The 11,802-nt window shown below is 42.6% G+C and overlaps 3 protein-coding genes across 5 annotated transcripts; 1 reads left to right on the top strand and 2 right to left on the bottom strand.

Moving 5' to 3' along the window:
- Positions 1–2,323, top strand: LOC103718011 (pentatricopeptide repeat-containing protein At2g36240). Its single transcript, XM_008806632.4, is given in 2 exon segments — positions 1–1,420; positions 1,423–2,323. Coding segments are annotated over 2 exon segments (1,479 nt in total). The 5' UTR covers positions 1–81; the 3' UTR covers positions 1,563–2,323.
- Positions 2,324–2,651: 328 nt separating this feature from the next.
- On the bottom strand, positions 2,652–7,203 carry LOC103718002 (glucan endo-1,3-beta-glucosidase 14). Of its 3 annotated transcripts, none has more exons than XR_605761.4 (4): positions 6,995–7,201; positions 4,368–5,404; positions 3,608–3,775; positions 2,652–2,974 (listed from the first exon to the last, which is right to left on the bottom strand). XR_605761.4 is itself a non-coding variant. In XM_008806623.4 (4 exons), exons 1-3 carry the CDS (start codon positions 7,047–7,049, stop codon positions 3,725–3,727), a joined length of 1,143 nt encoding a protein of 380 aa, XP_008804845.1. In that variant the 5' UTR covers positions 7,050–7,203; the 3' UTR covers positions 2,652–2,974; positions 3,721–3,724. The 3 variants fall into 3 exon arrangements, 2 of the variants coding, with proteins under 2 accessions (XP_008804845.1, XP_008804844.1); XM_008806623.4 differs by having other exon boundaries at positions 3,721–3,775; positions 6,995–7,203; XM_008806622.4 differs by lacking the exon at positions 2,652–2,974 and having other exon boundaries at positions 3,458–3,775.
- Positions 7,204–11,109: 3,906 nt separating this feature from the next.
- LOC108511681 lies at positions 11,110–11,802 on the bottom strand. Its single transcript, XM_017845422.2, has one exon. It carries the CDS (start codon positions 11,800–11,802, stop codon positions 11,110–11,112), a length of 693 nt encoding a protein of 230 aa, XP_017700911.2.

Raw genomic sequence — 11,802 nt, 5'->3', positions numbered from 1 at the left:
ATCCAGAATACACCGGACCCTACGATACGCGGGCCGCCGGGCAGACAAATCCTGGTTGTCAGTGCTACAAGCGTTTCTCCCATGGGCGGGCGATCATGGCCTCCAGAAGACTTTCCAAAATCCCTCCCTTCTCCCTCCACCGTCTCTTCATTGAGAAGGAATCCTCTCCCGGACCCTAACCCTAACCCTGACCCTAGCCATGGCGTCCTCCCCAATCCCTCCTCCCCCCCGGCTCCTGTCCTCCCCCTCTCCCTCTCCCCCGCGCCCCCTTCCCACCTCGCCCGCTTCCTCCGTTCCCACCTCAAGCCATCCTTCACCCCTGCCGACCTACTCCACCTCCTTCGCCGCCGCCTCCGACACCACCCCGGCCTCGCCCCGTACGACCTCGACGTCTTCCTCTGGGCCGCCGGCGTCGACTCCTTCCGCCACGATCACTCCACCTACGAGTGGATGGTCCGCACCCTTGCCGCCACCGGTCGCCTCGACCCCCTCCTCCGCCTCCTCTGCCTCCTCCTCTCCCACCCCTGCCCCTGCGCCGATGGCATCTTCGCCTGCCCCCGCCTCGAGCCCATCTTCCGCTTCGCCCTCCACGCTTTCTGCCGCGCCGGCCGCCTCGCCGACGCCGCCGCCGCCCTCGACGATGCTCGCCGCTCCCTCGACGGCCGCCCCGCCGCCGCCCTCTACAACATCCTCCTCCACGGATTCGCTCGGTGGGGCGAGCACCGGAAAGCCCTCGACTTGTTCGACAAAATGCTCAGGGATCGAGTCAGGCCGGATGCTTTCACCTTCAACATCCTGATCAGCAGCTCATTTCGAAATGCCGACTTCGATGAGGCTTTGGATTGGTTTCGAGAGATGAGGGCGAGGGGCTGCGAGCCCAGTGTGGTCACCTTCAACACCCTGATCAAAGGATTCTTTAGAGAGAAAAAGATAAAAGAAGGAATTGGAGTTGCCCGTGAGATGCTCGATCTCGGATGCCAGTTCTCGGTCCCGACCTGTGAGATTCTAATGAATGGGCTCTGCAAAGAACGTGGTAGGGTCCAGGAAGCGAGTGATCTTTTGATGGAATTCTTGCAGAAAGGAGCCATTGCCGAGGGGTTCGATTGCTTGGTCTTGGTGGAGGCTCTCTGTAAAGAAGGAAGAGTGGAGAGGGCGCTGGAAATGGTGAATTTTTTGTGGGAAAAAGGGATGCTTGTGAGTGTGGTGACATGCACTACCTTGATAGAGGGGCTGAGGAACTTGGGGAAGATAAATGAGGCTTATGGGTTGATGGAGAAGATGATACAGAAAGAAATACTTCCCGATACCATTACCTTGAACTGTCTTTTGGAAACTCTCTGTAATGCTGGAAGAACAGCGGACGCAAACCGGCTGAGAGTTTTAGCTTCGAAGAAAGGATTCGAACCTGATGGAGTGACATTGGGGTACTGGTAAAGGGATTCTCGAGGGAAGGGAGAACAAGGGAGGGGGAAGGAGTGGTGGATGAGATGCTGGACAGAGGGTTTATACCAAACATTGCGAGTTATAACAGGTTAATGGAGGGGTTTGCAAAATGGAAATAAATCTCGAACTCTGCGATGAAATTTTTAAGCTGTGGCAGTGAACTGATGAAATATTGTTTGTACATTCACCTCCCACATTTGGTGGCAGGTTGCTGATCTTTGCTATTTCTGGATCAGATGAAGAGAGAATTACAGTAGGATGGAACTTGGTTGATTCAGAGATTCGAGAGTTGTGCTGTGTAAAAGAGTGGATGCTTGGGAGATAAAGAAGATATGTTGCTGACAAGCCTGGAAATTGTCCACGAGGAGTGGAAGATTGGAGGAACATGGACTAAAATAAACCTGGTCATGATTGGAGGAAGAAGACTGTCATAAGGTTTTGGCTGAGCTTAAAACCTTAGTACATGGATATTGCCACCCTCTTTATTGCTGGTCCAATATAGATTATAACTCAGTGATACTCAAATTTGGAGTGCCATAATGCTAGCAGCGAGGCTGTTGGCATCATTTCCATGCGTTTTAAAAAGTTTGGCTTGCAAAGAAGGTGAAAAATATCATTGAATGTAAAAGAAATGAGAGAAAAACTAGAGAAATATTGAGATTTTATTTAGTAGAAAGAATCTTAAAATCAATGTGTAGGACAGCAAGAGGAGTGCAACAGCAGAAAACTATTTTGGTTGTTGTACCACTTCTTTTGTTTGAGAAGAGCCTCCAACTTGGAATTGTGAATAATGGAGATTTTTATGTGTAAAACCAACTTATTGTACTATTTTGTGTTTCGACATCTCACCAAATATAATGCAATTTAATCTTGGCAGCAATCTTGAGGGCCCCTTGTTTGGTAGGTTTTATAATTTTGCATCCTCCAAATGCAGTGTCCCTTTTCGCCAATTTATTTGATGCCGTTTGGTTAAATATTGGAACAATGATAATGGGAATATGCCAAAGAAGTGAAAAAGATGGGGCACTTTCCCTCTTGTCTTCATCATAATGCTTTATTCAATTGCGTGCATCAAATTGCCAAGCTGATTATGACATTGGACCCGCAGGCTTTCTTTTTACAGAAGTCATGCCATACTATTGGTCCCATTTCTCATTATTTGAATGTCATACAGAAGAAGCATCAAACAGAAGATCACGCACCAGTCATTCAGGGACTTCATTCTACATCCTAGAAAATCCTGGTATCCATGACATCCTGATCATTAAAATTTATCAAAAAGAATGCGATGACAACCCAAAAAGAGTTCCTAATACAGGTACTTTATCAATGATTCTATTCTGAAATGAATTGAATTCGAGAGTTTGACCATCCTTCATGTCTATTACAAATACAAATTTTCCCTCGATGCCTTATTTGACTCTCTCTATGCCATCAGTGTCCTTCTTGAAAGCACCATTCCTCTTCACTTGCGGGACCACTGATGTGATGGACCCATGGAAAGCATTGAGTCTCTGCGGAGGTTTTGAGCCTGCAGAACCGAAACAAGATTAGAGTCAAGTGAGATGAAAACACAGTGATTGCCAAAGCACTGATGCTGAAATGGTAGATGACTAGATTCTGGTCCCCCCTACAATGGAAAAAATCGATCACCTTTCAACTGAAACCTATAATGACATCTCCCAACAGGTGGTTGTATCAACTAATCTGTTCTTACAAAAAAGGGGGAAAAGATGGGCCGAAAGCTGAGACCATAAACGACCCATTCAGAATATATGACGGATGGCTTTCGTTGGGTTGCAGACAAGGAATCTGCAACTTTCACTATTTCTTACAGGAGTCGCTTGCATAATTGAAAAGATGAAAATGATAGGTTCTAAGGTTTGGTGAGTTGTCACCTTCCATCATAATGTTCTGAGTGAATTGCAGTTAAACCCATAGAAATCAATGCCCACATCACAACTTCGCTAGATGGATTTCTCAAAGTAAAAGCAAAGTAACAAACAAAGGAATATATGGGAACAAGAGAACAAGAAATGACCACGATCTAATTGATTTGAGGCACCATTCAGGCCTGAAGATAGTTTCTTGTTATCTAGTGTAGTGGCTATATACAAGAAATATCAAGGAAAAGTATGGAAAGCAAGGGAATCACTCAAAACACCTTATTCTCGGGTCCAGCTTTGACAAAAGAGTTTGAATCACTCAGCACTAACAAATAATATCGTATCGTTTATCTTTTTCGCTGTTATCAATCAGGAGTGCTACGATGTCTACCAGCTCAGACGAACACTGCTACGACTATGATAAGAATTCCCAACCCGTACGCCACCTGCAAGGAAAAACAAAAATAAGTCTCCAGCTGAAGGAAAGTCCTTTCCTATTATTTTCTCAATATCAAGCATGTCAACAAATGTAGCTGGGAAAAGCATGTAGTTTTACTAAATAAAATCCCTTTACACAACTTCCATATCCTGACTTATCTTCTTTTGGCATGATGCATGAAAGGAACGTCACAACCAAAATGAATTTCTTGATAAAATATCACGTCAAAAAAGAGAGAAAATGCGGATCCTTTCTGCTACTTGCATACTAAATGTTTGATGGATCACTACCTCACAGATCATATTTTGTCAGTGTGGAAGGTCAAAGTTCTCTCACCCCGAAATCAGCAATGGAGCTTTGAGCTCATCAGCAAATAGTCCTCAGTCCCCATTGCCCTTGCTACATAAGAATGCAGGACTGGTTGCCACCAATTGTTTTAACTATGAACGTATGTCGCTAACCAAATTGAATAACAAATATTTTTTTGAACACCATGCAATAAAACAAAGCAAGCATAAACAAGAGCTTCTGCCAATGATATTGCTTAAACTAGGGGAGAAATATATGTCATGCATTGCTAGAATTGTCTCATTCCTTACCATCAGCTTGGAAGATGATGATGCCAACGATGGATATAGAAGGTATCGCTGCAAACCAATATTATAAACAGGACTACCATCAGGATAGAAAAGTCCATAGTTCCTCTCAGATGTAGGACCTGGCTTCAAGTCCTCATTAAATAGAGCAAAAACATAGACGTCAATGGGCACCGAAGGCTTCAGTGGCGTGCCTTGATTCATTGCAATCCTTTTCAATAGGTTACCATTATATGTTGCAGCATTCTCTATGCTTGCTCCTGGCTCATCAGAATCTCCTTTTGATGGCCACCCAGTCTCAGATATTCTGATATCAATATCCGTGTGCCCCATTGCTTTCATCGCAGAATAGACCGAGTCAATCTGTGCATAGAGCATGTTATCATAGTGCAAGTTTGTATTTGGATCAGTGCTTCCTGCATTAGGCTGGAAGAGAACATACTCCAATGGAACACCATTTGGATCTGCTTTGTAGGCAAAGAAAGGATATGCATTTAAGAGGAAGGGAGACTTGATCTGAGAATGGAAACTTAGAAGTGGTTGAATGTACTGAACGAGATCCTCGCGAAAAGAACCAGAGGAAGGAGGGTAGGAATTTCCTAGTATAGCTGCTGAATGTGCAGTGGAAACATTCACTTGCTTGTCCAATCCAAGAGTCACAAGAGCTCCATATATGGACTGCATTGCTGGGAGGAGGTTTGACATTAGTGTAGTATCTGTGCCAGAGAAAACCTCATTTCCCACAGTGATACAGGTGATTTTAGTTTGTGGAAGGTAAGGCTGGACGTTCTGCCTGAGCCAGGCCTGGGCATTTGTAGAGTCTGTCATGTTCACTATGTTCTCATTGCCGATTGCAATTATAAACTCAATGTTAGAATTGCCGAAAGCACCCAAAACCCTGGGGTCAGCATCATAAAGCTTCACCTTGGAGATACTGATTGATTGGAGGAGGCCAGCGACTTGCGTGGGAGAGGGTAGATTGTTGGCAATTTGCCCATAGTTGATTCCAACACTGACGCAAAGGGTTTGGAGAACTTGACCTGTAAAATTATATCCCCTTTAGCTGAACTCAATGTGAAATTAAGAGAAATTAACCAATTCCTGGGATTAGATTGCAGAATAGTAGCATTGCATATATGTACTCAGTCATAGTTAATGGTGCATGCCTTTGTATGGGAGTAAACTGGAATGCTGGCCTTTAAATTTAGCAACTTTTCAGAGGATGTATTGCAAAAAAGCAGGTAAAGAACTCTTTCCCTAGTTAGGACTCTATGAGACCTTGGAAAAGTTTCTTTTCCTTTAGGTTGGTTTGTTTGCTAGTTTGTTGAACAGAAATGTCTGGCACCAGCTAAAAATGCTGACTTAGAGCTCTCCAAGAGAATTTATATCTTTATAAGTACATGGAATCCAGGTTACCCACCATTCACTTGCCATCTTCAATTAGGCTGGTATATGTCAAGTTCCAAGAGTTCTCTATTAAAGGATATACTCTGATCTTGGACACCCATAAGATCTTATTGCTGTAGAAGCATGTATTTGAAGGATGGCATTCAGAAGAACAAGGATTTTTCAGTAGGAAATCTAAAGTAGCTAGCAAAGCCATGCAACTTTATCACCAAAAAAAAAAATAATCAAACAATCTCGATGAACTTTATGAGAAGATAGGAAAAGATCAATGTTTGCTTATGCTCTGGAAAAATCTTAACTACTCACAATCACTTGATTTTTTACAGTTACAAGAGATAATAAAATGAAAAATTATGAAGAGCAAGTAATAGATCTTATAGATTTGATGCACAGTTCAGGAGAACAAAAAGGGTTCTAAATAATCACTCCACATATCTCACAATGAAAAGAAGAGAATCACATTTATTAAATTAAAAGACAGATATTCTTTATGCTTTAACTTGTTTTAAATCAGAAAACGTGTTTTCACCAAATCCAATCAAAATATATTAAAAAAAAATCGCGATGCAATATAAAAGAAGGCGAAAAAGGAGAGATTCCCACATCGACCAAACTTATTTTTTTAATTAAAAAAATCATACAAATCGCAAGTAGGTGCGAATCCATCTACGAAACTAAAAAGAATAGCAGATTGTGTATTTGATGAAAAAGTTTGAAGGACCCTTCAACCCATTCTCATCAAGAAATAAAATAGGTAAAGTTTCATTCATGTGCAAAAAGATCCAAGTAGAAGATTAAAAGTCCAATAGAATTTTCTTTTAGTTTTTATTCCAAAGGGAAGATCCGAGACGATGACACCGGAATTCCAAAAAGAAATCCTGAATCCATGGACTGCAAACATGATTCAGATGAAAACAGAGTGTTTAATTGGTCCAGAAGATCTATCCACATAAGGAAAAAAAAAACGAATTCCAGCAAACTCAGTTAAACGGTAAGAAAAGGAAATCAATAAATATCCCACTCCAAATTGCTTCATAATTCGAAGAAATAACGAACAAGAAAACTAATAAAGGGAATGCAATAATCACAGACCCATCTCTTATCTTATCTTCCAACAAAATTACATCAACCAAAACAGAAAACAAAAAAAACCTAAGAATTCAAGCAAGATTCTCTAATCCTTCTATAAATCTAAACCAAGAAGAAGTGAAGCATCTTCGTACCTGATAGCAGGAGCAAGCAAATCGCCACGAAGCGGAAGCGAGAGAGCAACTCCATTATTCTACTCTCTCTCTCTCTCTTTCTCTCGTCTCCGCCTCTGGTTCGCGGTTGCCAGATAAATCTCGCTGGCCTCCTTTAAATAAATCTCCACTCCCCCCTCCCCTCAGGACAAGCCGAGCACCACTTCGCTTTCCCACGCCCTTTTCTTCCATGTTTCTTCCTTTACTACGTTATATTTTGCGCATCCCCATAAAGGGCAAAATCGGTATTTCAGCTTCGAATTAACATCGTGCAGCTCACCAAAAACCGGGCCTTTTCTCTATCCTAACCTGGTTCTGGCAAACGACGCACCGGGGATGGCAATAAATCCCCTCGAAGTTTCGGTGATTTTACCACAAACCCGCGCTTACGTTCCTCTATGGAAGGGGACAACTTCGGAGGTAGTTTCGTCATCGGGAAGGGGAGGCTGCGCGACGCAGGGGGAAATTAGCCGTCAGAGGGGAAAGTTCTCTGTTTTTTTTTTAATTTTTTCATGATGGTCAAACGGGAAAGTTAATGTCCACGTGGCGGATAGCGAAGGCGGGGCCCAATTCCGCGGGAAACGGTAATTTGGGAAACGCATGCGAGCCGGAGTCCGCCATCGAGCACACGTGTGTTTACCTGTTGCCACGCCAGCTTTGACGTTGCATGCCTAACTTGGGTCCCTTTTTTTTGACCATATTAGCCTATAAATAATATCCTACGCTATGACGCTTATTTAATTCCTATGAGTCTCGAATGTGTCGTTGAATGCCGTTTTATTCATCTCGTGTTTAGGTTATTTCTATGTTTCACGATTGACATGATGCGCACGGTGTAATTCATAATATCTTAGAACAAATAAATTATGTTTTTTTTATGGATATCCTTCTAAATCTCAAATTTTGCATGGATATTCTTCTAAAATTGATATTTGCATGTATGCCCTCGTAAAACTCTGTTATTATACACATACCCCTAATATAACGATTATTCTAACGATATTAAGAAAAATCAAATTTATATTAATTAAAAATAAAATAAAATTTTAAAATTACATTATTATCCTTGTCTTCTTCCTTGCTATCGGGATCGTGATTTATTTGCATATCTACCTATTAAGAGTATTTTAGTCATTTTAATTTGAAACCGTTAATTTTTTAACGTCATCAGATAGTATGGGTACATATGCTAAAACAAAAATCAAAAAAAGTCGAATAGCAAAACAAGTGTTTTAGGAGGATATACATGCAAATCTTAATTTGGGAAGGATATTCATGCAAAATCCAATATTTAGAAGGATATTCATGCCAAAAAAAATTCTATTTTATATTATATGTACTATATTGCAGTGCACCATATCAACCAAGTTGTTGTTTCTATTTGTCTTATCCATTGTGTGCTTGTCTTGGATTGCGGCCTATTCATCTTGTCTTGGCTTGTTCGATCGGGTGTCATTTTGGTATAAAATTCTGGTGAAGTTTTAATTCATGACGGCAACGAAGGTCGGCTGGGTCGGGCGGCTGGCAAAAGGTTTCAATCTCGGTTACGTGTTCACAAACGTGCAGACGCCTTGGTGGACTGTTTTGACAGCTTATCTACTTGATGTATTTTAATGCATGTTTTATATGAACTAGAGGAAATTTAGGATGAATCCTGTCATTTTAATAAAAAAATCATTGTCCTTTTCTACTTATAAGTTACTACGACGGGGACATGCTTATGAGAGAGTTTTTTTTTTTTTTTTTCTACCCTTTTTCTTTTATACAAAAAGTCTCAGTCCAACCCTCTTAGTAGTTCTACGCAGTTAGACAATTCTTCCTACCAATTTTGAATTCAACCCTACTTTACTTAAAACTCTTTCACATTTGAGAATTTGGGAGAGACTGCAAGCAACTGCTTTTATATATTCAGACAATTCTTTCTATCATTTCAACAGAAGTAGAACTAGAATGAAGCAAGCATGTTTATAACAGAAGTAGAACTAGGAGTTTTAACAATGCTCTAAAGTCCACTGAGTAAAGCTTCTGCCTCAGCTTTGAGAAGGAATGGAGTCTTTTGTGATTGTTATTGAGAATTATCTAGCTTAAATCTTATTATTTGGGACACAGTTTCCACTTCAAATTTAAGGGAAATAAAAGCACAAGTTGACAAGCCACTTACAAATGCGTAACTTCTTGAAATTGGCTTTAGGTCCAAATAAAATGCTTAGAGGATTCAGCTAAAATACAAGGATTCATTCTCTCTCAATAAGAATCAATCTACTCCGTCAGAGAAAACTAGTTGTTGGTTCTCTTAGTAACTATCACATATTATGAATCTTGGGTGAATTCCTAATTCTTTACCTTCTTGCATTACTTTATGTCGGGCACTTATATGGTTACTCCTTTTGATATCTAACCTAAGCTTAAGAGTAGACATTGTCACGTATTCCATTACATTTCTCAGACAAATCTCATTTCTGTTTACGGTGAAGGCCTCAGTTATTTTAAGATCTATCCACTGATACCTGGTTGCTATTGTTATTATTTTGTGTTTATGTTTTCTTGCAAATGAAATACTGCAACGCGCATTGTATGAAAAACCTATCCAAGCGAGAAAAAAAAAAATGAAATACTGCATGATGGTGGAGATAGCATTTGCATGAAATACCTGCCAGTTCTTGCATTTATTTTCACATTTTTCAAAGTACTGAATTTTTGCCACCATAAAGATTCTATTAAAATTTTAAATATAAAAGAGTTTCATCGTACATATTTGTTCAATTTAATTTAAGTTCTTTTTTTTGATTTTTGAAAACAAAAGTAAAGAACAAAAGCAATATCCAATAGGCCTTAATATTTCCACTTAATTAGAAAAGCAACATATCCTTCTAGGATTTGAGATTTATATCACATGCCACAAGAAGTTTGAATTAGAGCAACATCTTCAATGAGTCCAAGCATAGAAGGACAATATTTCTCAACAATCCTGTACCTCATCATTGACAAGCCTTGGATCGTTGCACCAAGCAATGACCCCAATTCAAGCATACAGGAATTTCCATAAAATACAAAAACGCCGATGAAACAGTATGGAATGAACACTAACATTAGTTGACGTCCAAAAAGTTGACATCAAATCGGTCAAGTCGAACCTTTAAGAAATGGCTCCAGCCAGTTTTGGAAGTCCACAGAAAATGATGCAAGTTGTCAGAATAAAATCATGTCTTGAACTTTCAATGTGAAATAATCAGCTGTAAAATAGCCAGCATTTGTGGCTTTTCCGCATAGCATCCCAATCTCTCTCTCTCTCTCTCTCTCTCTCTCTCTCCCTTTTTTTTTTTTTTTCTTCATATAATGCGCGTACGAATACACCCAAAAAAAATCAAAAAATATAAACTCGCGAAGTACCAATGGCAGCTCCCCCTCTCCTGACCACAGGGCGAATCCCAAGTGGTGGACCGCATAGGCAGCCACCCAGTCAGCCGCCTCATTGGCCTATCTGAATACATGCTTAGCCTCGAAGGCCACCCCATCCCTCACTATCATCCCAATGTCTCGGATCAGGAGGTTATCCGTGCTCTCACTACTCAGACCCCTCCGAATACACCCAATGACCGTAGCCGAATCGCCCACCAAGATGATCGAGCCGGCCCGCAGCACCTGCCGCGCATGGTGAAGACCTGCCCTGGCAGCTCGTAACTCCGCCTCCAGAACTAATGTATCGAACAACTGGCAACCGCCCGCTGCCACTACCCTGGAGTGAGGGTCCCGTATAACAAAGCCTGCCTTGCCTCGCGTACCTCCATCCAGCACCGACCCGTCAAAGTTGACCTTGAGGAAGCTCAGGGGTGAGGGCTCCCAGGTGAAAAACACCGTCCGAGGAGCTACCTGAGTAGAGAGGGAACCCCAGGTGTCCCGAGCTATCAAGGGTATATCTGAAGGGATGGTGGGTCTGGACTCTATCGCCAGTACTTGAGCGGACTCTGCAATAAACCTCGCCGACATCCTGCGCTCGCCGAAGGTGTGAGCGTTCCTTGCCAGCCAGATCTGATAAGCTGTGCAAGTCGCTCTGATGGCCTCCTGACCAGTCCAAGGACTAGCCAACCATTGTCGTATCATCTGTAGGAAGAGTCGCCTCTCACGCCAAGCCTCCTCCGAGATCCCTGTCCACTGCCATGTCGACCTTGCCCATGTGCACTGGAATAGCACATAGTCCACTGACTCCTCTGCACTGCAAGCTCGCACTCCGCAGGGATTTCCAAACCACGCCTGCTCAGCACTGCTCTCGTCGGTAGGCGGTCCCACGTCACCTTCCATAAAAAGAGTGCAGCCCTCGGATGGAGCCCGGACCTCCAGATCCAGATGCAGTCCGGCCCCCGCTCATGCTCCTGCTGGATAACCCGGGATAGGTCTTCCAGTCTGACACTGGCCCTGCATGAGGTGCCCCAAACCCTGACGTCTGGCCCCTCACATCCTGGTACTGGAAGGGACCAGATTCTCTCAGCAAGGTGTACCCCAAACAACTGTCGTAGTCTGGCCTCGTCCCACTCTGCCCTCCCTGGTGCTAGGAGGTCGCACACCCGGAGCCCCTCTGCTGCCTCAGTATCCATCATGGTCGGCCAGCACCTCAAAGAAAAGGTATCCACCCACGGATCACCAGTCACATCGATGCTCCGTCCATCGCCTATCAGCAACCTGGTGTTTGCCGACACAGTCGGCAAGTATCTCCCAATCTCGCGCCACATGAAGGAGATTCGGCGGCCAGTCCGTGCCACCTCTGAGCCCCCTCGACCATATCTAGCTGCCAT

Source organism: Phoenix dactylifera, unplaced genomic scaffold (genome assembly GCF_009389715.1).
Source record: "Phoenix dactylifera cultivar Barhee BC4 unplaced genomic scaffold, palm_55x_up_171113_PBpolish2nd_filt_p 000112F, whole genome shotgun sequence".
NCBI classification, from domain to species: domain Eukaryota; kingdom Viridiplantae; phylum Streptophyta; class Magnoliopsida; order Arecales; family Arecaceae; genus Phoenix; species Phoenix dactylifera.
The sequence above is the reverse complement of the archived record's forward strand: the minus strand, read 5'-3'. Positions and strand labels throughout refer to the sequence as shown.

Excerpts from the sequence above, each read along its gene's own strand:
- LOC103718002 (XM_008806623.4), bottom strand. The coding sequence starts at position 7,049 with ATGGAGTTGCTCTCTCGCTTCCGCTTCGTGGCGATTTGCTTGCTCCTG. Across the intron at positions 5,405-6,994 it reads TTGCTTGCTCCTGCTATCAG|GTCAAGTTCTCCAAACCCTT; the intron begins GTACGAAGATGC and ends ATAATTTTACAG. Across the intron at positions 3,776-4,367 it reads CATCATCTTCCAAGCTGATG|GTGGCGTACGGGTTGGGAAT; the intron begins GTAAGGAATGAG and ends TTTTCCTTGCAG.
- LOC108511681 (XM_017845422.2), bottom strand. The coding sequence starts at position 11,802 with ATGGCAGCTAGATATGGTCGAGGGGGCTCAGAGGTGGCACGGACTGGC.